Below are 27,861 nucleotides of genomic sequence, written 5' to 3'. Positions count from 1 at the left end.
ATATATATATTTATATATGATGTATACTCATGTATTACTGAACAAAGTCAGTGACTAATATTGTTGCTTTTGTTATTGTTGCTATAAGTTAAATTGAAAATGTTCCATGAAATGTCTTTTTCCCTTGAAAGAGAAATGGAAAATAGAAACAGTAGATATCTCTTTGTTTTGCGGTGGAATGAATAAACAATATATTTCTTCTGATAGGAAACAGACTAATGTATTATTGTCTATTCATGTTTTACCATTATTTTAGGGCACAGGAGTTCCAGTGGACACAATTAGGAGACATGAAGTTGATATGGTGATTAACAATCAAAATGATTTCCGAGCACAGATGAAAGACATAAGGTAACAAGAGTTCAGTTATTGAATTACTTTTTTTTTTCTTTCTTGATGAAATAATTAGGAACTGAATGAAGCAGTCCAAGCCCATAGCCTTTGCAGGCCCACCAGCAACAGCATCAGATTGATTCTGTTAATATGGCTCTTGGACTGGTGTAAATCAATGATTGTAGGAAAGATGTGCCTCCCCAAATCCAATCTTAGCTATGTTAAAGATGTGCTGCCTTGCATTCTCTATCAGACGTCTCAGTGTTCACGAGCCATTATATTTGGAGTGATTACAAGTGGTCTGGTGTGTCCTGCTCAGGCTTAAAGGAGTTTGCTGATAATGAAGGACAATGCATAGTGCTTGGTGCAGTGCTTGTTGGTATTAGACACAGCATTGTTCATGAGAGGAGGAGGAGGCAGAGGTAGATGACTTGTGTGCCAGTGGTGGAATGAAAGCAGCCAGTGGTGCCAGTCAGACGGCACTGGCTTCAGTTAGGCTTGACAGCTCTTCTCAGGTACAGCATATCACCCAATATTCAAAGGGTGCTTTTTACATGCCAGTTACACAAGACTGTGTGTTTGTGGATGGTTAACAGGTCAGATGTAGTGCCAAAGAAGGAGCTAGAACTTTTCAAATATACATATACACCTATTGCCTATTTTGTTCTATCTTCAATCACATTGTTTACATTGATGTATTCGTATACAAAGTACCTTAACTTGCAGTGCTGGCTCTAAATTCTATAGAATATCTGTAGAGATAATTTAAAAAATAAACCAATGGTTGCCTTAATCCCCTCCCTCTACACATACACACACGATCACAAACATATAAATGATGATGATGATGGTGTGTGTTGTTGAGCATCTGTGTTGGCTGCTGCATGTGAATATATCTTCGTCTGTTTCTAATTCTATTCTACAGGCAACTGATTGGTTTAATCAAAGAGAAAGCTGACCATTTTGCCGGTGTTGGTGCAACTAGTGGCGGTGATGCACCAAGTGGTGGATCTGCGTCTAACATACAATTGCAAATGGCGCTACATGAAGTGAAAGACACCATCAAACAAGTGCGCACTGACACAGCGAACATCTTAAACACATCTCAGGTAGGGAATCCATTCGACTGACCCTTACAGGAGTTGCTCCTTGTGGGTTGAGAATGTTTAAGGGTTGGTTCTGTTATGGGATTTGGGATTTTAGGGTTTTACCAGAGGGTTACGTAAATAACAGTCTAAAATATTGGTCAATGAACCACACCTTTATGTATAGGTTGTTGCTTAACTCCAATCAAGCAAACCTATGACCAGGTTATTCCAGTTCTGGCCACCCTGTCTTTACCAGGGATTACATTGTCCAATATGTTGTTTGTTATTAAGAAATAAGGATAATTAACAAATATATTCAAATTAACAACCGAGTCTCCCTCCTTGGTTTCTCCTAGAAAAGCACCCAGTACACTGTAAAATGGTTGGCACTAGGAAGGGCATTTAGCCAAAGAAACCATGCTAAAACAGAGACACTCAAGCCAGTTGTATTCCTCTATCCAACTGGTTCCTGTCAAAGACTATGATAACATGGAAAGTGGATGTGAAAATGACAAGGATGACATTTATATATATGAATTGATTTAAATATCAATTTTGTAACATCTTTATTTTACATTTGTTTTCCAAACTGACATGGGTTGACTGGGTTGTTGGCACAGTCCAAGCATTTCTTCTTCGGAGTTCTTATCCTCTCAAACAGGTTCCGTAACATCTCCCATCTCATTCACATGTTCTACCTTTCATATAGTTTCTATGGTTTGATGCCCTTCTTAACATCAAGCCCTTAACAGTGTGAACTAAATGCATTTTATCATTGAACTAGTGTTAGGGAGGTTGACATGCCCTTGGCAAGAGTAAAAGCTCTCCTTTACTCTGTATCGTCTCTGTTTGTTTGCCAACCATTTTACAGTTTGTTCTGTGGGAATATTATCATATTGACACCAAGAACGTCTCACTGCTCTGTTGTCTCATTAACTACCAAAACCTTAAAATTGCTTTGATACAATAATATTGTTACCTAAATATAAAGAATCCTTAAAGCTCACCCAATGACTGGTCTGGGCATAGAACAGGTGTCACTCTACTATGGTTTATTTACCAAATGTCTCTATACTGTGTAGTCTATACACATGCCTAGCAGATTCTCCTAATATTACTTTAACTATTCCATCTGTCTCACTGGCCCCATTTTTCTCTATTTGTGGTGTTATTTTTTCAGGGATCAACCACATCATGCCCTAACATCAACTGCATATCTCCGAAAGTGTTTTTCATTGGTTTATCTGTACAGATTGCTGCTCTTTTCATCTATGCCATGTACAAGTGAGTATTTAACTATTCATCAATCTCATTTAAAACCCTCAGGTAACTTTATGAGCTTTAAATTATTGTTTGTTTGTTTTTACTCGTGTTGGCCTTTTGAAGAACTAAGGTGGTGTGATTATGTGTGTTTGCTTTGTGATCATGATGTTCTCCAGTTCAATCCCACTGACTGGAACCATGGACAAGTATCTTCTACCTTGGCCTCAAGTTGATCCAAATTTTTGTGAGTGAAATTGGATCGATAGAAATTACATGGAAGCCCATGAGTTAGATTGTCCCTCATCGCTGGGCCTTGCTGATTCCCCTTGAGAATTATGTTTATTGAGGACTCACCTAAAATCCAGGGAGTGGAGAGTTCAAGACAAGATAAATGACTGAACAAGATCCATCGTGTGTGTGTGTGTGTGTGTGTGTGTGTGTGTATGCATGCATGATGATGATGGTGGTGGTAGTGATGGAGGTGGTGATATGTGTGTGTGTTCTTATCTGTTTATCATATTCTTCTGTTTTTTTTTCTAATTCCAGGCAAAGCAAGGAAGCACAAGCCAAGAAATTCTATTGAAAACATTGTTTTTTGTTGGTTATTGTTTTTTTTTTACTCTCTCTTCTTCCATCTCAGTTGAATACTGTGTCTCTGGATGTTTGTGACTGAGGATTATCTGTGTGTGTGAGAGAGAGAGAGAGAGAGAGAGAACTGCACAAGCATTTCATTTGGAAGTTGAAAGAGATGTATGAGACTAAGCTGTAGGTCTTTATGTCTCACTGCATGTATGTGTGTGTTGTGTGCCTGGCTACAAGTCTGTGTGTGTGTGTGTTGTGTGCCTGGCTACAAGTCTCTGTGTGTGTGTTGTTTTTTTTTATGGCAAATTGTATAAAAGAAATAAATAAAATGATAATAAAAGTATAAAATGTATTTTTAAAAACTAAATGATGATGTAAGGTTTGGGGTTGTGTTGTTGAGAGGATGGTTGTATTGTGTGCATCGATGTGATGGTGATGGATATCATTTCATAACTGGATCTAACCATTGAGGAATAAATCTGTTTATACTAGAGTAGATTTAAACACCAACCCATTCAAATGTCACTTTCCTAATAATCCCTTAACCATCACTTCTATTTTCATGTGGGTGGTGTGTATGGGTGGGTGGTCAGTCCCTGGCAATTGAGAAAGAAAATCCTAGCCTGTGATCTTGCTATACACCCATCCCAATCTGTTGTGTCTCTCCTTGTATACACACTCACCTCTGCTCTCTCTCTATACACCCCTTACTCTTTGGCGAATCTCTAAACAAACAATTTAAAGCTCATTTTAATAGAGTAAAAGACAACAAAGCAATTTCCATGGTCAAGCGGTCACTTGTTCTTTGTGCGGTGTTTAGAGTGGATGGACATGAAACTGGTTCCATTACACAGAACTTGGTCAGTGACAAGAAGAGGAAATTGCTCCAGTCTATGATAGAATGGTAAAATGCATGAGAAAATAGTAAAAAGGAAGATGAAATTTCATCATTGTTTATCATTTACCATTTCACTTGACACACGTCAGCCAACAAGGTTGCTCAGCCTGCTAGAAAGAGCAGCGAAATATCCCACAAGTCACACTCAAGAATATGGTCTTCGATAGATAGATATATAAACTAGATAGTCACAGTTGGAATGTCTTTAAATTATTGGTCTGCTGAATGAGGAAGGACTTGTTGCTAAACAATAACGAACATTGTTCAACAGGTGAGGCATAGATGTTATCACTTGAGCATAGGTCTGCAATACCTGTCCTGTCACACTGCAGCGAAGCAGCCACTTTGCCAAAACCACAAACTATGCAGTGTTGAAGCAGCCACCACCACCATTGTATCTAGACATACTACAGTACAGCATTGCCATAGCAATAACAGCGACCCCTGTTCTGACACTCCATTGACCAGCATCTAGAAACTGGGGTTAAACAATAATCGCTGCAGACAGAAAAGCACCTTGCCACTGCTGCCGACACACCACACTCCAATACCACTCCTGATACTACATACTGCTGTCACTGCACTCCAATACCACTCCTGATTCCATAGGGCCTTTGGTATTGCTGCTGATACATGACCAAACCTTACTGCTGACATCACACTGCAAGACCACTTCCATAACTGTTGTTACAGGCATCAAACTTCCATAGCACCAATGACAGAGACAAGTTTTGAGGGGGAAGGGGGAGAGGGAACTGTGGAATCCTGGAATCGAGCAAATCCAATGTGGCTGAAAGAGAAGGGTCTGGATGTAGGCATGTACTACACTTGTCTGCAGAACCATCAAATGCCTGGCTACTCACTGCTTAAACACACTGTGTTTAGGAGGGTGTATAAGACTCACTCACATGGACATACATGTACCTAGTATATGGAACTAAATATGCAGACACAAATGCACATTTGTATGTGTGTGTGTGTGTGTGTGTGTATAGATATATACACACATGCATTTGTGTTAACGTATAGGTGAAATGATGTTAAGAACATGAAGTTACATTCACCTGAAAACCACCTCTCCTCTCGCTAAAATATATTTTCTTTTCTTTTCACATACCTTTCAAATATGTTTTCGAAAGGGTTTTTCTGAAATTTCAATTGCCTGTTTTATTTTTTATTGTTTTGAGGATGGTGTAGAATTGGTAAAAGAGTTCTTGAGAAACTGCCATGCACAATTGTATTTAGTTGCCCAGCTTCACCGCCAATGTTTTCTCACTCACATACAAAATGTGGCCTTGCATCTAGGTTAGTAACGAATATTATTCAGTCTTGAAAGCCATGGATTTCAGAATTGGGAGAATAGCAGAAAGGAATGTTTTATGTTATTTAGCTGTTAACCTTTACATTGTGAGTTCAGATCCTGCCAGCATCAAGATTTGCCTTTCACACTTTTTGTGTCAACAGAATAAAATACTAATGAAGTGATAGGGTTTACATAATACATGAAATATTCCCCTTTGTGCCTCCCCTGTTAAGAAAAATAATCATTGCTGGGTTTGTCACCTTTTATTATTTGTTTTCTCTGCATTGCAAAGCACAGATTTGTATTTTGACTTTACAGTTTCTGATACAATATATCTACTTTATGCGTACACAAGTCCTGGCATTTGGGTTTATGTATTTGTCTGCTTGTTTTTTTAATCATTCCTAAAACACCTATCATAGGATTGTTTGTTTCCACTCTCCACATTTCTCTGTTTTCAGGTCTTTATATTTGGTTAATTTCTTTGAGAGATATTTTATCAACTCTTGGAAAGGATACTTCGGTTACCTCGTTTCCTAGTCGTCCTTGACAACAACATCTGGCTTTTTATTATTGATCTCCCTTGCTGTGTTACACGACATACCCCAGAGTATGATCTCTTTATCATCCTCGCAGACCTTCCCTATTGCAAACTCTTTTCTGTTGTTATTTCAAAATAGCTGCTAATGTACATAAGCTTCGACTCTGTCATGCCTGCAGCTGTATTCCTTCTTGACTGACACTGAGCAGCAATCACTAAACATATCAAAGAAGCACGTTCTTGTCCTCAGTAACCCAGCAAAAGTCCTCAAATGCTGCAGATTTTAAGCCTTCAGAGAGGATCTCTCTTGGTTTCTCTCCATTTATAGCATTTGTCAAAATTATATTTTGAAGATTGGGATTCCTATATGGGATCAGGAAATACTTCGGCCCTGGTCATTGACTGACACTTGACAAAACTAAAAAATTACCCACTCAAGGGTACTGTCCACATATTGAGGGCGGTTCTGTGACCACACTTCAAAAATGGACATTTACCCAGGCTTACAACTATTTTCCTCTTTCTGTTCTTCTGAACTAGCATTTCTTTTCTCTCTTTACCCTTACCGTTTCCCATGCCAAACTTCTTTGCTGAATAATTCTTATACAGTCATTTCCTGCAGCCCTTCAAATCTGTTCTGGCCGTTCTTCTTTCCTAAAAGCATCAACATATTGAAAGATTTTAATGTAACAATTCACCCATTCTAAGGACGGTTCTCAAAAGCAATCGTATTACTAACATTTGACAATCTACTCACAATTATTAAATGTACTTTGATAGTTTTTATGAAAGTTTTTCAAATTTCACATGTGACCGGCTAGATTGATCTGTTAATAAGTGTGTTTGGATGTGTGCAAGAAATATGACCTACCATGAAGCACATAGCAGAGTAGTTAGAGTTTGTTATCTTAGATTAGTAAATAGACAAACTGCTCATCTGGTGGTGTAGGCTTGCAAAACGCATTTGTTGTTGGCTCTAGATACATTTGATCAGTTCCAAATAAATGATTTAACCAAGAGAGGTGTGTGGTCTCTCTTCACTGAAACTGATGATATCCAACTAAATTGAAATCATATAAATTCCGTTATAAGACGCTTGGGGATTATAAACCCAAGATTGTTTGCGGTTAAATTTCCATTTTTGTGAAACAAAAAATAGGGAATAGCGAACTGGTTTTGTATGATGGACAAAGGTGTGAAAAGGGTCAGAAATTGTTAGCATATAAAGCAGTGATATACATTTAAAAATAAATGAGAATTTAAAGATTATTACAACTCTCAAAAACCAAAGAGATAGAAGAGCCTCGTGATGTGATTTGCAGAGGAATTTATCATGAATTAGCCTCAAATATAATCCAGGTATTTATTATGAATTAGCCTCAAATATAATCCAGGTATGTCAGCAACTTCTCTTTTACCTTTTTACTTGTTTCAGTCATTGGACTGTGGCCATGCTGGGGCACTGCCTTGAAGAATTTTTGTCAAATGACTCAACCCCAGTATTTTTTTTTTCCTTTTAAACCTGGTACTTATCCTATCAGTCCCTTTTACCAAACTGTAGTTATACTTTCCATTTGAACCATACATTTTGATAACAATGTATTCATTCTGTTTCGCATCTGCTTTGAGGGGCTAAGATTTACCTTTAGTGGAGCCCCAACTATCTGATACATTACAGACTTTATTCTCACCAAACACTGAGGATGGAAATGTAACTGAAGCAAGCTGAGAACAGAAATAGGTTTGCTTAGTAAAATGAAACGATGAAAATATAGTTATTTGATTAAATTGCCTTTCCTTTCATTTTTCTTTTAATCATAAAGTTCTTAGCATTCATTTATAAATGCTATTTCAATCTAGTTGGATTTCATCAGTTCAATGCAGTGAGGAATATTGAGTCTAATTTCAATGGATTAAATTATTAATTTTACAAGTGAAAGATGGACAGGGAAGGTACATAATGAAAGCATTTGGAGGAAATCAGTATCATCCATTGTTTATTAGTAGTGAGAGAGAGTGGTAGCAGTAAACTAAATTTGTGATTTACATATCAGTTGAAATATTATTCAGAACAATTTGTCCTTCCTGTCAATATAACTTAATGTAGTTTGTTATTTTAATGCAATTACAAATGTATCTTTGTTCAGCTGTCAGAAACATTTGATTCCATTTCCTGTGATGTTTTTCCTACACATCCTCCTGTGTAGAGAGGTTTGGCCAGTGATTTCCTCATCCATTCATGCATTCAAAACTATTGTTGCACATTTTGGAGATTCACAGTTTTTCAGTTTTTGATGAGGGAGGCGATCGTCTCACCAAGAATACAAGGTTTTTCTTTTTCATTAATGAAGTAAAAGGGAATAAAATATTTTACTTTTGTGCATACTTTTTCTTTTTAATCTTCTTCTTAAAATGTTCAAATTTGCATATTTTTGTAAGCCAGATTATTATTATTATTATTATTTGGAAGGCTGAGAGCTGGCAGAATCATTAGCACACTTGGCAAAATGCTTAGAGGCATTTCATCCGTTACTGTATTCTCTGAGTTAAAATTCTGTCGAGGTTGACTTAGCCTTTCATCTTTTGGGATTGATAAAATAAGAGCCAGTAAAGTCCTGGGGTCAATGTAATCGACTCTTCCCCTCCCTCCCCACACAAAATTTCAAGCCTTGTGCCAGAAAGAATTATTATTATTATTATTATTATTATTATAGCACGCTGGGCGAAATGCTTAATGGTGTTTTGTCCATCTGCATGTTCTGAGTTCAAATTCCAACGGGGTCGACTTTACCTTTCATTCTTTCAGGGTTGATAAATTAAGTACCAGTGAACCACTGGGGTCGATGTAATTGACTCATCCCCTTCCCCAAAATTGCTGCCCTTGTAGCAAAATCTGAAACCATCATTATCATTATTATTCTCCAAGTGATCCTCGTTAATCAGCTTCACTTAATTATTGCAAATCCTCTTGCCATCACACCTACTTTGTAGTCCCATAACTTTGCACTCGTTTAACCTCACCTGTGGACAGTTGAGCTGTTGGTACTTCTTGAGCCCTGGTTTGCTTTGATGTTGCAAGAATTTTATGTGCTTCCTATTTGATTATCTAAATAGGAGAAGGAGGCTGTCTCTTATAGGAGGCTCTTGCTTCAACTCGTGTTGAAAACTCGGTGCTGTTACAATGGTGATGTCGTTGCCATTAAACAACAAATATTCCCAGTTGAAAAGAACAATTTGGAAGATCTTTAAATTTCTAATAAGATGCAATATTGTCAAACAGCTGTGGACAGGATAGTCACTGGAATCTCTGAAATACTTGTTTCAGTCTAATCTAGGAATTGCCTGTCCCCATGGTCTTGTAATACTGGATGGCTAAATGATTAAGAAGTTTGCTTTGCAAATCATGAGATATCCAGTTCAAGCTCTCTACTTGGCAATCCTGGGCAATGACTTGTGCCACAACTGTAGCTTTTTGAATGGAAACTGGAAACAAATGAGGTGGGATTGTGTGTGTAATGTAATGATCCAATTGACAATTGTGATGAGAGTACATGTCTGTGGAGTACTCAGCCACTTGCACATCAATGAGTATTCAGTAACTCAGTTGATTGGGTTACTGAGTACTCATCGTGGAAACGAAGAGAGACTATTGTCAGTCAGAGTATGAGGGGTTCGATATTGCAGTGTAACAGTCTCGAGATGCCATGTTTAGTAATTGGAGCTGAATGCCAGAAGCAAACAACAGAAATATAAGTTTACCTCCAAATATTAAAACCCAAAGATTCAACAGATCAGGAAAGGCCGAACTTCTGTAAAAGGGATTCAATTTGATGAAATCCCAAACAGTTTGGTCAGTTATTGCCCATCAAAAATGCACTTGTTAAGACACTCCTGGTAAAAGCATATATAATGAATTTTGGTCAGAACTCGTTAAACCCTAATTGCAAAATATCTCTTCATTAATAAACTATTGTAGCAGCCTCATAACTCATGCAAGAGCAACCAATCACTTCACTTCTTTGAATTGTATCCATCTTATATAAAATTTTATTTTATTAGTTGCCAGGGAGATTTCTTCTGTTGACAAATCTAAAAGACATTTAACATTTGATATTTCATAAAACTTTGGTGTACAATTTTAGTATATAAAGATTTTAATTCCTTCTTTGTTGTTTGTATTCATATTCTAATCTTTTTTTGTTTTAGTTCAGTATTTGTGGCTTGCATTCATTTTTATGAAAAACAAAGTATAAGAGATAAAAATTAATTGAAATATTATGAGGCTTCACTGTAGATCTAATAAAAGTGTAAATGTATACTACACTACTGATGTGCAGAAAAAAAAAAAGAAGAGAGAGAGAGTATTCTGACTGACCATTTCGTGGTTTGTTGACTGCTCCTCAAAGAAGACACAGTTTCTTTCTCCAGTCAATAGCATAGGTCAGCCTCTATAGTAAGCAGTCATAAATTAAGTTAGTACAGTTGTGGATAGCCTAATTTCCATATTTGTGCTTTGTCACAGCTTGACATTAATTAAACAATGTCCATATTATGCAACACTGATTCAGAAGAATTGAAATAAATATTATAAAACCTCATTATGGGTTAAATAATTCTGTAATCACACTATACTATTCCTTTGTACCAAAAAATTAATACTGTAGAAAGTATGTATTTACATTCTTATTTAACTCACTGTAAAGTTCTATGATATTTAAATTTATTTCTAGATTTTCACTGTGTTGTGCATAGACAAATATTGTTTAATTAACGATGAACTGCAAAACGTACAAATATGCAAATTAGGCTATCCACAAATGTACTAGTTTAATTTACAACTGCTCAATGGTCTATGTATCCTATTGACAGGGGAAAGAAACTAGTTCCATCTTGCGAGGAGTGGTTAACAACCCATGAAGAAGTCTCTCTCCTCTCCTCTATGCACATCAGCCGTCCAGAGAGAATGTGTTTGCATTTTCATTTAACTGAGGCATTTGTGGTATTCAGATTTTAGTTCTGATTCACACTGTTATGCATAAAATAGACAACTTTAAAAAAAATTATATTCTTAAGTGAACAAAATTATCTTTATAGCATTTATTTGAGTGAAATTTGTTTTCAATTGAAGCAGGGGGAAGCAATTGTTCCCAAATGTCATATAAATGGACAAAAGGGTAAACAGCGTTTTGTTATTTGGATTTGTGGAATTGCAAGAAATCTAAAAAGCCATAGGGCTTTAAATAGTTAAGGAGAAAATAATTGATAAATTATAAATGAGGACAATTATCAACTTTGAAGGAAGAACTCTACTGATGTACACAGAATAGAAAAAAAAAATCTTTGGAAATACAGGGATGTTTAATTCCACATGCCAATAACAAAGCATGTGGAGCAGATGGAATTGTAATTTGCAGACAAAAATTAAAAATCTTCTAACAAGCAACTACTTTCGATAATAATATCACGAATCACCCAATTCAAATGCTTTCTTAATTCTTTTATGCTGTCAATTGTGCAGAATAATTGCACTTCCATTTTGTTCACTGAGAGTTCAAATTTAAAACTAGTTTTTCAGGTTTAAAAAGAACTAAGAGACCTGTTTAGAAACACTTCAGGTATAGGGGACAGCAAAGAAATATATCAAATAGCTAAAGGAAAAGCTAAACATCATGTATATATATAGTACACGTAGTCTTGTGTCACTGGTGTCAGAGGGAGGTTGACTGGGCGATCCCCGTGCAAGAATCTTCGTCTTCATTACGTTTGTGGCCAGACCAAAAGCGGGTATACAAATAGCTGACCTCTATGACTATACATACCTGTTACTTGTCCGGCCCAAACAACGATCTCTTACGTTTGCACTTGCTAGAAGTTTTGATGGGAATGTTCCACCAAAACTTGTTGTGTTGATGTTTGTGTAAGTATTCAATAATAGCAGAGGGGGGGGGGATCTCTATATTTATCCCAGTACAATCCTTTGGAGGTGGGGTGAGGGGATAGCATTGTATATTGTTTTTGCAACAGCATCGTATTGCATAGGGAGGTTGTACCTTGACATTTTTCAGCAGCTGCTGAGCCCATGTTTTAATGTCTTCCACAGAAATAGGACTGAATCCACATTTTCGATTGCATCTTGTAGCTTCAACGACTTCACTGTCTCTTTTGTTTGTTTGTTTGCATGTATGTGTGTGTGTCTACGTATGTATGTGTGTATGTATCTGTGTATCTATGTATTTATGTAACGTATGTATGTGTGTGTGTCTATGTATGTATGTAACGTATGTATATGTGCGTTTATGTATGTATGTATGTATGTATGTATGCATGCATGCACATACCTGCGTGCACGTGCTTTCACGAAATAACGAGGTAAATCCAACTCAAGGCCGGTAACTCTCGTTAACAGAAAGAAGATAAATCTTGGTCGGTTTCGATAATTTTATTCCCGATTCTCTTGGCTACAACTTCGCTTTGTTGAGTGAGTGTGCAAGGCAAATCGAGTTATATTTTTATCTCATTTGGAAGTTGCTGTATGATGTAGAGGCCATTGGTGCGATCGAGTGTGTTCTTTTAGGTGTTTGTGTGTGTGTGTTTAGCCCCAGGTTAACTCTGATCAAATAGACTTATGGTGAAAGACATTCCACTCTGGATCATCCTGTCTTTTTAAGGGTAGCTAGGAATACATTGTCCAATATATCCTCTTTTTAAAGAATTTTGGGAGAGTTAGTGTGTATTTGTAGATGGTCGGGCGACCACGTAGGAGCAGCTTTCTATGATTTAAAGGAGATTTGCCTGTTATTTCTAACAAGTCAAACGACCTCATCAAGTAAAGCGATAGAAATTATTGAGGTAAAACACAGAATATTTCTTTTCTTTTATTTTTAAAAGACGAAAATTGGCTGATAGATTGACAGAATCGGTAGAGTGTGAGAAAAAAATGCCTTGCGTTATTTGTTGAAGCTCTATATTCTGAGTTCAAACCCTGCTGAGGGGAAACTTAGTTTTTCATCCTTTCGAGGTTCACAAAATAAGTTCCAGACAAGAACTGAAGTCGATCGGTATCTTCTTTAGGCACTTCCTTCAAAATTACTTTTAATAATGGTTACTAATTTAGACAGACATGAATAGTATAAACCATTGAATTTTTAAAATAACAATGGCCATCCAGTTTGCATTCACCTGATTAATAGCAGCGTCAATTCTGAGATGGAGTCGGAAGCATATATATATCGACATGTAGCAATTCTGACCGAAAGAACACGGTTAGAAAACTACATGACTGGGTCTAGATTCCATGATAGAGAATCACTATCCATGTCGGTAAGATGTGGCGATTCTTCATCTTGAATATTTTCAGTTGATACGTTCCTCCAATTTTCTGCAGATGTTTCACCTGGAAATGCCGCTAGCTCCTCAGATGGGGCATCTGTTACTGATTCTTCATTAGCTTTTGAGATTTTGTTTCTGTCAGACGATGTATTTTCGCCAACACGGTAGCGTTTTCGTTTTGTTTTGTTGGGTTTTTTTGTTTTTTTTTTCACTTCTTTCATTAGAAATTTTCCTCTTCTGAGCACCAGACCGCTTAATTCTCCACGGCATACTGAATATTTTGTAGGAGAATATAATCTCAAAAATAAAAGAAGACAGTAAATGATAACCGCCATATTGACTCACTTTGTTCAATCCAGCCAGAGGCATACAAAGCCGGGCAGCTTGCATGTAAACGTGTTACTCCTACGTCTGGGTCAGATAAAGAAGCCTGAAGCCAAAGTCAATCAAATGCTAAAAGAAAAGAGTTCTAGCGATTAACAGTAAACCAAGCATTATAGATTAAGGATTTCGTTTCCATTAAATTACTTCTCTTCAAAATATGGTTCACTTTCTTGGGGCCGCCCAGAAAACGAAGAATCACCACAAACGCTTAAGAAAAATAATAATTTTAAAAGGAATTATGAATTTCATGGATTTCTCTAAACTTCGAACGATCTTATGACGATATTTGAGCTTACAATTCTACTTTCACTTTTTAAAATCAAAATGGCGTCTGCAAATGTTACCTCTCGAATCGTTTCGTGAGAGAAGCCGGTATTTGGGATTGTAATTAAGATGTGTTTTTGTTAGAGACGATCCTTAAGATTTTTTTCGACTCATTCGGTGAAATATCAAGTAATGTTTGACAGATAGCTGAAAGATAAGAATCGGCGAAACAGAGCTAAAGTTACAGAATTGTGACAGGTAGTAAATCACTGACATCAGTGAAATATTTTGTATAAATGGAAATGGTATGGTAAACAACAACATTGGACTAATTTATATTTCCTTTTAATCAACAACACGAAAATAAAAATGACAAACTATTTAAAATATTTTTTTTAAAAATCAACAACAAATTCTAATACATCGAAAAAACTGGGGCAACCTTTCGCTTTAGATACATATAAGTGAAATATCAATAAAAAAAAAACAACAATAATGGGGAATGGTACCAAAATAACGTGGTTACCCCGAGTGAGCGAAACTAAAAAGTTCGTGCATAAAAGTAGGTTATTATCATAGATTTCATTTTATTTTTCAACGGCATCATTGACTTATTAAGGCAGCATCGCTGAAAATAAGACATTCATTAGTAATAAAAAATAACGATTCCTGCACACTTGTCTTAGTAGTCTTATAAGTCCCATGGCAAAGCAATGCACCGGGGTCCCAATAAATACAACCAGGGCCGGCTCAAGGCACCGGCAACTCGGGCAGTCGCCCGGGGCGACATGTGCTAGGAGGGCGTGACAAAGAGAAGGAAATTTCCACGACACACCAAAGTTCAGCTTACCAGCAACCCTAGGGCCGGCCCTGAATACAACCACTACAAAAACGATCATTTATGATATATATATAATTTATAGAAATAAAAACTCAACTTGTATAATGACCAAAAGCATGGAATGAAAAATTTTAGTCTTATCCTACTGTTCGGCCATGTTGCTCGATTTTCCGAGTTGGACTATTCACTGAGGAATCCGGCTGGTGTTGGTCAGCCACATGGTCACGGCAGATGAAGAGGTACCTTATGGAGATGGAGACTGATTGGGACTCTACTAAAGGAGTGGGGATAGAAATATTTTTCTTTTTCTTGTAAAATTATCATCAGAGCCAGTAGATGGGCTAAAAGTAACAGTGGAACCCTTAATCCCCACCCCACCACCACCACCACCACCACCAAAGTCTTAAAGAAATATTTTTTCCAGTTTCCAGAACAGTAATTTCAAGTGTCTGACAAACTGGAATTAGTAGAAAATGAAGAAAAATATAGAAAAAGAAAGAAGAAAAAGTTATATAATTGTATAGGTTTTACTTCTTTTGTTACTCGAGAAAATGTGAAAATCATAAGATACCATTTACTTGTTTTTTTTTAAACACGCTCATATAATAATACATGAAATACATCGTTAAATTTCCAGGATAAGTATATCTAGTTTATATTATATATAAAGGCAACATATTATGAGATTTACATTGACATAACTCGAACAACTTGTGACAAAACAGATGTGGATAATTTCAACAAAAAATATTTGACAGTTTTCAGTGAATATTTTGACATTTAGCTTTCCACCACACTCGTTATTTCGCTCTTTCAAACGACGGATTGAAAGACTAAAAAAATGATAACTTCTGGAACTGATTTTCCTGGATCATATCACAGTAAGAAAGAAAAACTAAATGGATGCACATGATATACATTTGTTAAAACCTGGCATAGCTATTGAAAGTCACAGAATACATAACAAATTTTAATACGCGGACATAGTGTGTATCCAGCGGTCTTCTGCAAAGTTTCCGCCTGACAAGTTCACTCACAAAGTCTTGGTCAACGAAATTTTGAATAACCGACTAGCAATGATAATAATAGTACCAGCATGATAACTATGTCTGTAGCCACGTATGTTTTATGTCAACACAACGGTGTATACACGTGCACGCGCGTGTGTTAGTAGAGTTGTGAGGTTTTGTGGATCAACTCAGAGAAGCAAGGTGTGAAGTGCCCATATCCTTTGTAGCGAAGCCGAAAACCAAAGAATTACAGCTTTAGTAACTAAGGTCAGACCACACTTACATATGGCGACGTGCCCCGAATAGTAACCAATCAGCTTGCAGGGAGATCACTTCATATTATCGAATGTTCTAAATGGAGGTTATTAAAGCGAAAGCGCGCCCGTATCAGCGCAGATGCTTGAGAAGATAGACGAACACAGGATTCTTGGTCCGTGCTAGACCTGTGTTCAAAATAAACTCTTTGTCTACAATACACTTCTCCAAGCACGTACAACGAACACAATATCTTCACTTCATCACACACGAAGCCGTTCTTTTCTATTTCTACATTTGCTTGTAGCACACCACAATACACCTTTGGCAAGTCACTCTATAATTATGTAAATATTGTGATATACTCCTGTAAAAATAAATGCTAATTAAACCATAGTTTTATTGTGGGACAGCACGCAGCTAAGCTTCATACTATCTAAGACCCATCTAACCAGCCCGATGCCTTCAACTAACGGTAATCATACAGTAATTCCTTCTACCTCAATGCTTCCTCCCTTTTATCTTCTCACATACATTCTAACTTTCTTAGAAATAGGACAACAGTCTTTTTCTATTACAAAAACAGTTCTTTTCCGGTGTCATTTGTTTTTACTACAAATTTGTTGTGGATAATTGTTGATCGCCATTGCAGTTGGATTTACCTGCAATTCAGGATGTCCGGAGAGAAGGCATCAAGTCGAATGGATGAGCGTAAATGGATGGCACTGGATTTTAAACTTAAGGACATGAAGCAGAAGAGAAAGAAAATTAGTCTCATTGCCAAAACATTAAAACTTGTAACGTCTACGGTGGAGAAATATGTGACAATAGAAAGAAAATGAAGTCAAATGCTCGAGGAATTACACCGTCAACTGCGCTGACGTTATTTGTTTAAAGAAAAAAACAGTGATGCATAAAATGAAACGGTTCTTGAGTTTGCGGATGAAGAATCAGACTGGACGTATTGCACTGGTAAGCACGATGGTAATTTTAAAACAAGGCCTAAAGTTTGTAGGGTGGTTTGCAGAAAAAAAGAAGGGTGAAACTTCTAATGCAAAATCTTTTCTAACCAATAAAGGTTAGTTTGAAAGGTTTAAGAAGCGCTTGAATTTGTGCAACGTAAAAATGATTGGTGAAGCCATTAGTACCGACACAATGGCTGTTACTAAATATCCTGAGCAGCTGAAGGAAATGATAGCTGAAGGGTTTTTTTTTTTTTTTTTTTTTACCTTAGAACGAAGTATTCGACATTGAAGAAACTGCATTGGAACCTCAGGCCCAGTGGAACTTTTATTTCTCGAGAAGAAAAATCAACACCAGGAATTTCGAATTTCCAGAAACCGTCTTAGACTGCTGCTGGGAGGAAATGCCGCTGGTGATACGACATTTAGGACCCGGAGTTGTCCTTCTCCTAGTCTTAACAGGTGCTACCGCTCCGGACCAAGGCGGACCTGGGAGCAATGACAAATTAAAAGGTAGCTCCACTTTCCTCAAAACAAAGCCCATTGTCATCAGATGCAGTTTCAGATCTTGTCCAGGATCATTTGTTGACTGCTCATGAGTTCCCCCGTGGTCTTATTTTTCATTCTGCAGGGTGTCCAACCCTCCCTTACTAAACAAGCCGACGACCCGACCATGCAACAGGTTGTACTGGATTACATGTTACCAGGAGCACTCAAGAGCGACCTGACACAGTACACACACACAAACACATGCACCACACACACACACACACACACACATACACAAACACACACATACATACATACATACATACATATACACGACACAAAGTCAGCAGCTTTTGAGAGGAGGGGAAGTTGATTCCATCGATCCCAGTAATTGACTGGTTCTTATTTTTATCGACTGAAGTCAACTTCAGCAGAATTTGATCTCAGAACGTAAAGACGGACAAAATGCCTCTAAGCGTTTTGTCCGGCGCGCACACGATAATGCCAGCTCGTCGCCTTTTTATAATTTGAAAGCATTTAATGCGCACGCTTCAGATCTTACACAGTACATAATAGGAAATACATCCTCTTAGTAACCGACTTTACTAGCCTAATTGCACACACACACACACATAGAACTATTTCCGTCATATTTTGTAATATATTAACTGAAGAAAATCTTGCGTAAGGGGATGTACTTTCTATTATATATTACGCAAAATCTGAAACGTACGTATTAAATTTTATAAAAATATTATTTGGTTTGACGTCATTATTACAAAGTATACGACTTCATATAAGTACAAAATAGCCTGTCCTGACTTCATTTATGCGGATTCTCTAACAAGATTCGGAGTAGTTTTTTTTTTTTTTGTATTTGGCTTGAGTCGAAAATTCTGGTACCGTGCATTGTTTTAAGCAAAACACGAAATATATATATATAGGGGCACCTACACGTGGACTCCTATCGGCTTTGTTTCCTCATAACTTTCAGGAAAATGGATATTTTTAATGAAATTTTCTACGAATACCTTTCATGTGGTGTAGATTCCAATTATATCGCAATTTAATGTCAAAAAAAGGAAGAAAAATAATGGGCGCGTACACATACATATTGTCACACATCACATTTTACCAAAATTTCAAGTGGCATTTGGTATATATGTGTGTATGTGTGTGTCTGAGTGTATGTGTGTGGTGCATGTCAGTATGTATGTGTGAGCGCCCATTAATTTTTCTTTTTTGCATTAAATTCCAATATATTCGGAATCTACACCAACTGAGTAGAAAATTTCAACAGAAAGCATCCATTTGTTTTAAAGTTATGAGGAAACAAAGTCGACAAAAGGCATGTATATATATGCGTGTGTGGATATGTGTACCTATATATATAAGTACTTATGTATATTTTGGGCGTTCATACCTCTAAACATACATGAAGCAAGTGTATATTGTATACACACTGGAAAATGGAGGGACGCCAGCGAAGAGAGAAGTGCTTGAAAAAGAGAATGCTACTTGTAAGTGGAGTAAAGAGGGGAGGAAACGTGACTAGGACATACGTATAAGCATAGAGAGCGATGGATTGAGAGAGAAAGAGAAGAGAGAGAGAGAAAAGAGAAAGGAGAGAGAGAGGTGGATGAAGTGTAGAAAGGGAATAATTTCGTGAGAGACGGAGTGAAGTGACTGCAACATAAAAGATAACCTTAAAGAGGGCAGAATAGAAAGTGGGGCAATCTTTTAGATAGATTAAGAAAGTGAGAGAGAGAAACGAAGAGGGGGGAACTGTGACGTGGTTGTTGTTGGTTAGTGTGAGGGAAGAAAGAGAGAGAGAGAGCGAGAAAGAAAGAAGGGTTTATAGAGAAAGAGAAGGTAGACGAAGACAGCTAGGACTTGAAATAGTGCGTGGGGAGAGGAAATAAAGAGATAAGGTAGAAAAACAGCAGAGAGAGAGAGAGAGAAAGAGATGAGAAGGAGAGATAAGAGTGAGAGAAGATAATACATAAGGGGTAAAAGTGGTAGTCGAGAGAAATTGTGATAATATATAGTGAAAGAGAGAGAGAGAGAGAGAATATTATGGTAGGAGAAAAGAGTTAAGGTGAGAAGGAGTGAGTGAATGAGAGAAGAAAACAGAGATGGAAGTGATAGGAAGACTTAAAGAGAACAAATTTGAATGTGGAGAGGAACAAGTTGTTGCTCGATAAAGTAGGATGGAATAGGAAAGGGAGAAGAAAAGAGGGAAGAAAAGATAATGAAAGAGCAGTGGAGAAAAAGAGAGTGGTAGAGAAGGATAAAAGAGGAGGTGCAGAGAGAGAGAGAGAGAGTAAGGATGTGTATAAGGTAAATGAGAGAGAAAAGAGGAGAAGAAGAGTAGGAGAAACGAAAGGCTGAGAGAGAGAACGACGGGACTAGAGAGAAAAAAAACTAAAGGATTGAGTAAAGGTTATAGATAGAAATAAGAAGATGCAGATTGAAGATGTGAGTGAAGGTTATGGAGGGTGAGTGAGAGAGAGAGAAGGAACGACTAAAAGGAATGCAGAGGGAGAACGTGTGAAAGGTGTAGGGAGGGAGGGAGGGAGGGAGGGAGGGAGGGAGGGAGGGAGGGAGAGAGAGAGGGTTCTCCCTATTTCTGTGAGTGTGAGTGTGTTTGTATAACTGTATAACATATATAATATAATATATATGTGTGTGTGGGGGTGGGGTGTGAATTGTGTAATGTAAAGGGTATGAAAATGAGGAAGGTTCCTGCGTGGAGGTAGCGAAGTATAGAGAGTAATAGAAGGTAGGAGTAGGAAGAGGAAGATTGCAGCAGGGAGGGAGGGGAAAATAGAGAGGGAGTAAGGTAGAGGTGGGGGGAGTAGTGAGTGGAGGGAGTGAAGAAGGAACGATTGAAGGTAGAAAGACTGAGGGATCGAGAGAGAGGGAGAGAGAGGTGAAGGGTTGTGGGAAGAAGCTGGTAGGATGGAGAGGGAGAGATTAAGAAGGCTGTGGAGGTGATAGGAAAATAAAAGAGGAGCGAGATGCAAGAAACTGGGCAAAAGATGGAGGAAGTAAAGAAATAAATAGGTAAGGGAGAAGGATTGATAGCGAGAATTAGAAATGTGGAAGAAAGAGGATGAATAAGAGAAGTAACGGATGGAATAGAGAGAGGGAGAGAGGAGAAAGCGAGAGAATGAGGTCGAGAAGGAACAGAGACACGGAAGAAGTGGAACCTGGGAGGTGGGACATAACGAGGTCGAGAAGGAACGGAGACAGGAATAGAACTGGAAAGAGAAAGAGAGAGAGGGAGAGAGAGAGAGAGAGAGAGAGAGTAAGGTGAAATAGAGAAAACGAAACCCAAGTAGAAGAGAAATAGTGAAACGTTTTAAGTAGCAGGAGGGAATGAGGGGAAAGAGAGGGGAGAAAGGTAGGAAATAATAGAGAGAGAGAGAGAGAGATAAGAGAAGACCGAGAAAGGAAAGAGAGAGAAAGCGAAGAAAACAGTAGGATCAAAATAGAGAGAGAGAGAGAGAGAGAGGGAGAGAAAGATGAAGGAGATTGAGATAGACATAGTGACAGAGTGGAAAACAAAGTAAAAGAGGATTGAGCGAGGACGTAAAGAAAAATGGGGAAGACATAGTGGGATCGAAAGTAAATGTGAGAGAGGAGGAAGGGAGAGAGTTAGAGGTAAAGAAGGTTATATAGGAGAGAGAGAGAGAGAGAGAGAGAGAGAGAGAAAGGGACAAGAAGATAGAGTGAAAATGTGAGAAAGAGAAGGAAAATGGGTGAAGGCTGCGGGATCGGCACTGAAAATGAGAGAAAGAGAGAAGATATAAGGAAATCTAGGAAGGAAGGGAAAAGAGAAAGCGAGTGAAAGAGTAAGAAATAAAGAGGGAAGAAAGATAGGAAAACCAGGAAAAGACAGAGGGATCGAGAGTGAGAGAGGGGAAGATGGAGAGAAGAGGAGAAAAATAGGAAAAGAAATGGGGAAGAGTAGAACAGGATCTAGAATGAGAGAGAGAGAGAGAGAGAGAGAGAGGAGCAGAAAAGAAAGATATAGGGAGTGAGAGGTGTAGAAATTGTAAGGGAGGAAAAAATAGAGAAAGACTAAGAGGCATGAGAGAAGGAACAAGGGGAGAATAGAGTGGGATCGAGAGTGAGTGAAAGGAAGAGAGAGAGAGAGGAAGACGCAGACAGAGGGAAAATAAAAAGAATTCTAGGGAGGAAGGGAGAGCAAGAGTGAGAAAGAGGGTGGGAGGGAGAGAGAAGAAGTGTGAGGGCAGAAACAATAAGTTCTCCCCCCCTGACCTTGTACAATGCTTGCTCCCTCTTCCCTTTAAACCTTTCGTCTCGGCCAAGGAAGGGGCATCACTACAAACAGTTGCTTGTTAAGGCCGGGTTTGCAAGGTGTGTGTGTGTGCGTGGATAGGAAACGAAGAGGAGACCCGAAGCACAAGAGGCAGTGCTTGATTTAATAATAATAACAACAACAATAACAGCACCACCACTCACAACTCTCATCATCATCATCAACATAGAAAGTAATACAGTGACAGCTCCTTCGCATAGAGAAAAAAATAACTGTGTGTATATATATACACATATATATATATACATATATATATATACATACACAAACGCACACTCATATAATAATAATATATACATACATCTGTATGTGTGTGGTTTACTAAGCTAGCTATCTTCGTTTTATTTTCGCCCTTACAGCTTGGCTCCACCACATTTTCTGGGGTAAGTAACCTACATCGTTCAAACCTTTTTCTTGAGCCTTAAACGTTTTATAATTGCTGTTTGTTTGGCCTTGCTTTGCTTGTTGAGTCTTGCCATTTATCTGATTATTTCAATGTTCAGTGGTTTATATATATAACTCTATATATATATATATATATATATACACAGAGACACACATATGTATATGCACACACACATAAGCACATACTTACATATATATATCCATATATATACACAGTAAGAGAGAGAACGCCAAATAAATATGTATGTGTAAACCTTTGAAATTTTAATATAGAAGTGCGCGTGCGTTTATATATAGTCTTATACTCTTTCACTTCACTCTCCCTTTCTCATTCCTTTTCTATCTCTTTTTTTTTTCCAGCCACCATTTTCTCTCTCTCTCTCTCTCTCTCATAACTTTTCACCCTTCTCTTTCTCTCTCTCTAATTGCGTCTGTACCTCTTAGCCTTTATATGTATCTATCTGTCTCTCTTTCTCCCTCCACACGCATCTCTCTCTATTTCTCCCTTTCCCTCCACCTATCTCTATCTCATAGTCTTTCTCTCTTCACCTTCTCCACCTGTTTTAAAGAGATTCTTCATTACCTTCCTTTTCATTGCCTCTCTTTCTCCCTTCTCTCTTGTTTTCCCCTTGCTTCCTCCTTTTCGTGTCTTATTTTTATTCTTTCCCTCCTGTTGATTCTTCTTGCCACTCTTCCTCCTCTCTCTCTCCCTATCCCTCTCGCTTCTCTTACGTTCTCACTAACTTTCTCTCGCTGCCACTGCTTCCCTCTCCCTCTTTCACCTCTCTCTCTCTTTCTGTATCTATCAACCACCTCCTCCCCCTCTCTCGGCTGACTACGTGTCCTCCTCTTTCCCTTACACACACACATATATGTGTGAATGTATGTATGTATGTATGTATGTATACACACGTTCATAATGATCGTATAAACATAACCATAAGCGTAAATTATATTCACACTTAAGTATATGATGTAAACATATGGGTACCTGTGTGATTGTGTATGTGTATGTACACACACACACACGCACGCACGCACACACAAGTACGCGCGCGCGCACATTATTTAATAAATACAGAAGTTCAACTCTTTCCTACGCATAGATCCATGTAAATATACACAGACATCAATGATGTCACCTATAAACACCTGAAAGGCTCCATCCGTTTGCGATGCCAACGAGGAAGGGGCTCTCTTTTAAGGTTGTTTCTTGTTCCGCAATGGAGGCCGAGATTCCCGGATTCCACTTCCTAAAATGTCGTTTACTGCCCTTGAGGAGGAAGGTGTGAACGTCACAACATTTCCTTTCTTTCTGAAATAAAACTCTATCATGATCAAACCATATCATTATTATTATTATTATTAGAGTTGCTAATGACACCAGCAACAGTGGAGTGTCGGATAAGATTCCTTGTATCTGTTAACTTCCGATCCTGCCGAGATGCCTTTCATTCTTCTGTTTGACTTCTTCAGTTGATTGACAGACGCTCCATAAATCTTCGTCGATGTTGGTAATGTGTGTGACACTGTTCTGTCGTTATGTCTTTCAAAGTAAATAATACTTCGGGTTGCTTCTCAAAGGAATACTGTGGCTTTTCATGCCATTGTTATAAACCATCGCCAAAACCTAAGCCCAACGAAAGTCGTTCGGCTGTTAGACACCAGTATCAATGGATACCATTACTTGACTGTTATTTTATACTGTCGACTCCAGAAAGATGAAAGGCACAAAGTTGATCTTGGTAGAGTTTGAACTCAGAATATAAGGTGCCACGATTACATACTGTCAAACAACTGTCTCTATTTCATTCTACCAGAGTCGGTCACTGTATGCTCCCCCGTCGAAGTGTGCAGTCTTGTCCATGTCATAAACCATTTGTTATTAAAGGTAGAAGCGGTAAGATACAAGACAGGATTGATTGGTAGACTTTGTAGATTGTCTGACTGCAATGTTTAGTTGAATTCCTTTCTTGTTATGAGTTCAAATTTCACTGAGGTCAACTTCACATTCATCTGTCTGGTGTCAGTTAATTAAAGTACCAATCCAGTATTGACACTACTCACATATCTCTGACAATGTTGCTGCTGTATACCTATATTAATAAGGTTGTTGATGTGAATGGAACTATTATAGAAGTCTAAGGCAAGTCACGAAGTCCTGCTCATTATCTAGAACTTTGCTGCTATACAGACACAGTAATGTTATAGGTGTGAATGCAATGGTAATAGAAGGCTGAGACACGACATTACAGTATTACTTGTATATCAGGGATTGTGTTACCTCGGTAACATCCTGATGTGAATGGACTTAGATGATGACCTTGCAATATTTAGAGACATTATTTTTCTCTATATTTTAGCTGAGGTCAAATTTGCTTTCCATCTTTTCAAGGTGAATAAAATATGTACCAATTGTTATTGTTTGGCCTAAAATCAGCCTCGATCCAGCAGACTTATTTGTGATCAAAGGCTATCTTGTCCCTTTTAAGTACAGTATATCCAGGATTAGCCTACTGTTTCTAGCAGGTTCATTGACTATGTTGTGCTCTGTTGTGCTAAAGGGAGAAATAATTATTGTATACAAGCCAGCTAGTGTCTTAAACAAAAGAGAACTTGCATTACATCATCTCTTTGCCTTTTTTCATCTTTTTACTTGATAATGTCTTACATCAACATCACACAAATCCCACATTCGTTATATATTGTGTTGCAACTTACGGCTTAGTGACAGGAGGAAGGGGACAAGGTGGAATAATGGTAGAAACAATCCATGGACCATGTGACTTCCTTGTTTGGAGACTTGGTCCACTTACTTGCTACCGAGTGGTTACTGTCATCCAGAAGTCAGGTGATAGTGTTGAACTAGGCAAGGGGTCAAGCATAGCAACTCAAGAACTGGCTCATCCAATGACTACAGTGTCCTTCCACTTGGTTTGAGTCACAGAACAGAGGCAGCTCTGATAGAAATGATTTACTCAAAGTCTTATGGTCAACTGGAAACAGCTGTGGGAGAAGTGACTTAGCCAACGTGCCATGTAGTTGTATTGAACCTAGAACCATGTGACTGCATGAAGCAAATCTCTTAACACATCACCCTACATGCACCAAACTGTTGACTAATATTATTCAGAAAAATATGACTTTTTTACATCTCCTTTCACAGCCTCTTACTGCATCTTTGTCTCTAAAGCCTGGTTTTATGTTTTACAGATTTACAGCTAGGTGAAAGATACCTCCCCATGTCACCTATACACAGGTAGGTGAATTATATTTCCCCATGGTACTTATATACAGACACAAGTTGGAAGCACAGTATTGATGTATAGTTAGACTGTATGAGCAGGAAGGAAATTCCAGAAGGTAAAAGTTCTGGGGAAAGAGGACCGGCTGATCTGTTCCGTGTGACTGTAAAGTGAAATAAATTATTTTAGTGTAACGGAGAAGAGTCCCATGGTTTAAGTAAACAAGTTGTCAGAGAAAAGATAAAGCGACAGAGAGATGGTTCCTGCCTTTAAATCTTAAATTTCTCATCTTCTTCACAATAAGATAATTTATTCTGCTTTGTGAATGTTTTCTGCTTGCAATTTGTTGGCGTAGATCACAACTGGTTCCTGGCTCTAAGCTCTTTTCCATTCTCTTTTGTGCAGACTGGTTTAATAGTTAGGTATAGTAAAGATGGCAAATGCCAGAGAAGTGTGTGTTTACTTATGGTTTTGTGTTTTCTAGTTGAGGAGCAGAGTCAGTTGTTGGAGTAAAAGGGTCAGAACTAGGTTAGGGGTTAGTGATTGTAGTGTGTTGGTAATTGAAATCTAATAGGTTCCATGGAGTAGTGAAAAAAATTAAAACTGTAACCAAAAGTTTATTAATCAGATGGAGACAACCATGTTTCTGAATGTTGATGGACTAACAGGACTTTGACTGTAGTCTAACATATCACTATCTAGCACTGTGGAGTACTTCAGATATATATAGCAGTACTCTACTATCCTAGAGTACTGCTACGTTCCTGTGTACTATTTCAGGTATGTCATAGTACTCCTTGGGGTGCTTCTGTTGAGTGATTGAGCTGTGAGTTTGGCTGTCATAAATATGAGGTCTGTTGCCCATCTCATTACCCTGCAGGACCTATTACAATGTCCATTTATCAGTGGTCAGTATTGGCCCCCCTCACCACTATGTCCTATTTTAGCTAGTATAGACAGTGTTAAAGACTGCCACTTCATTGTCCAGTGGCATTTGTTCAGAGGTCAGGGATAATGGTCGCATTTCAGAAAACTCGATCCATCAACGATGCACTTGTTCACTGCTTTTTGTATTGTTAGGTTCCTGAACTCTTAATATGAGGGTTGGACGTACTGCAGCACGTGCTACTCAAATGTGGACATTACTGTCATGGTACTGGATATTTCAGGAATCAAGATCCTCAAGAACAAGTCTGTAAGCTGGCAACTTTGCAGCTGAAGGCAGATCCATGCTGAAAAGAATTTGTAAGTTGGATTCAACATCTGGTTTGGTCCTCATCTTCTTGTGGATAGGAACTGGGACAAGAAGATGGAAGTGGAAAATGCTTACATTGCCATGCTTTGCCCCCAGAGAATGCCTGATTAGAATGGTATATTTGCTTTTTTCATTTTGTGAACAATTCTATGATTTTTGTGATTGATAGTTTGCAAGTATGCACTGAAATTCAGGAGAGATTTCTGCATGATGAATAGATGTTGTTGCCATTTATCAGACATACATTCTCACAAGCCAACGATTCTACCTGAACTGGGATCTTGGGTGGACTGCCTATATCAAGGCCAGACATTACCAGATGCTGTCATCTTTTTACTTGTTGACATTGGGGTTTGTAGAATGTCAAAATAATAAGTTGTTTCAACATCATGTTTAACCCTTTCGTTAGCAACCTGGCTGAAACCGGCTCTGGCTCTGAGTTCAAATGTCTTGTTTTCATAAGTTTTGAATTAAAATCTTCCCCCAAACCTTAGTCACAATTTATGGTCCTAACACTAGCTGTTATATTTAAAGTAATTGAAAGAAACACAGAGCAAATCAAAATAAATACAGTAGCAAAAGGGTTAATGATGTGAGTATAGATTTTACTAGAGGACTTTCAAGTTGAGGGTTTTGAACAATTTCCACAAATCCTTGTTACCAAGGGGTATTACTGGTTTAAGATCAGAGTTGTTGAGTGTATGGTTGGTTCAGGATCAAAGTTATAAGGAGCATTGCTAATTCATTGGGTTACTTGAAGCACCACTCATTCAGAATCAGAGTTTTAGGAAATATTGTCAGCTCAAGATTTCTCTAGTGTTCCTTTCCTAATCAGCATGTCACCTGTGTAATGTGGTAAAAATGTCACACCTGTCCATTCTCCGTCTCCCCTGTCACTATCCATGCCTCTCTGTCCTGTTAATCACATTGCATTAATAATGAGAGATTCCATTGGGTCTGTTACTATCTGATACACTTGCTACTACTGACTTTCTTACTGCTATCCATCCATCTCTCTCTCTCTCTCTCTCTCTCTCTCTCTCTCTCTCTCTCTCTCTCTCTCTCT

The 27,861-nt window shown here is 38.0% G+C and overlaps 2 protein-coding genes across 6 annotated transcripts in view; both read left to right on the top strand.

Moving 5' to 3' along the window:
• The window catches only part of LOC106875548 (protein ERGIC-53), a 39,549-nt gene extending 29,377 nt beyond the window's left edge, over window positions 1-10,172 (top strand). The window contains exons 12-15 of the mRNA XM_014923747.2: window positions 257-351; window positions 1,259-1,442; window positions 2,602-2,705; window positions 3,231-10,172. Coding sequence (XP_014779233.1) covers window positions 257-351; window positions 1,259-1,442; window positions 2,602-2,705; window positions 3,231-3,267 — 420 coding nt within the window. The 3' untranslated portion in view covers window positions 3,268-10,172. The remainder of the gene's footprint in view (window positions 1-256; window positions 352-1,258; window positions 1,443-2,601; window positions 2,706-3,230) is intronic.
• Window positions 10,173-21,714: 11,542 nt separating this feature from the next.
• The window catches only part of LOC106875546 (DNA-binding protein Ikaros), a 40,395-nt gene continuing 34,248 nt past the window's right edge, over window positions 21,715-27,861 (top strand). Inside the window, exons 1-3 of one of the 5 annotated variants that reach the window (XM_014923744.2) lie at window positions 21,715-22,273; window positions 25,509-25,554; window positions 26,710-26,785. The gene's annotated coding sequence lies outside the window, so the exon portion shown is untranslated. Of the gene's footprint in view, window positions 22,274-25,508; window positions 25,555-26,620; window positions 26,911-27,861 lie in introns of those variants that run through there. The other 4 variants (XM_052972879.1, XM_014923743.2, XM_014923746.2 and 1 more) reach the window with 4 other exon arrangements.

Source organism: Octopus bimaculoides, chromosome 14, assembly GCF_001194135.2.
Source record: "Octopus bimaculoides isolate UCB-OBI-ISO-001 chromosome 14, ASM119413v2, whole genome shotgun sequence".
Classification (NCBI taxonomy): Eukaryota; Metazoa; Mollusca; class Cephalopoda; order Octopoda; family Octopodidae; genus Octopus; species Octopus bimaculoides.
The sequence above is the reverse complement of the archived record's forward strand: the minus strand, read 5'-3'. Positions and strand labels throughout refer to the sequence as shown.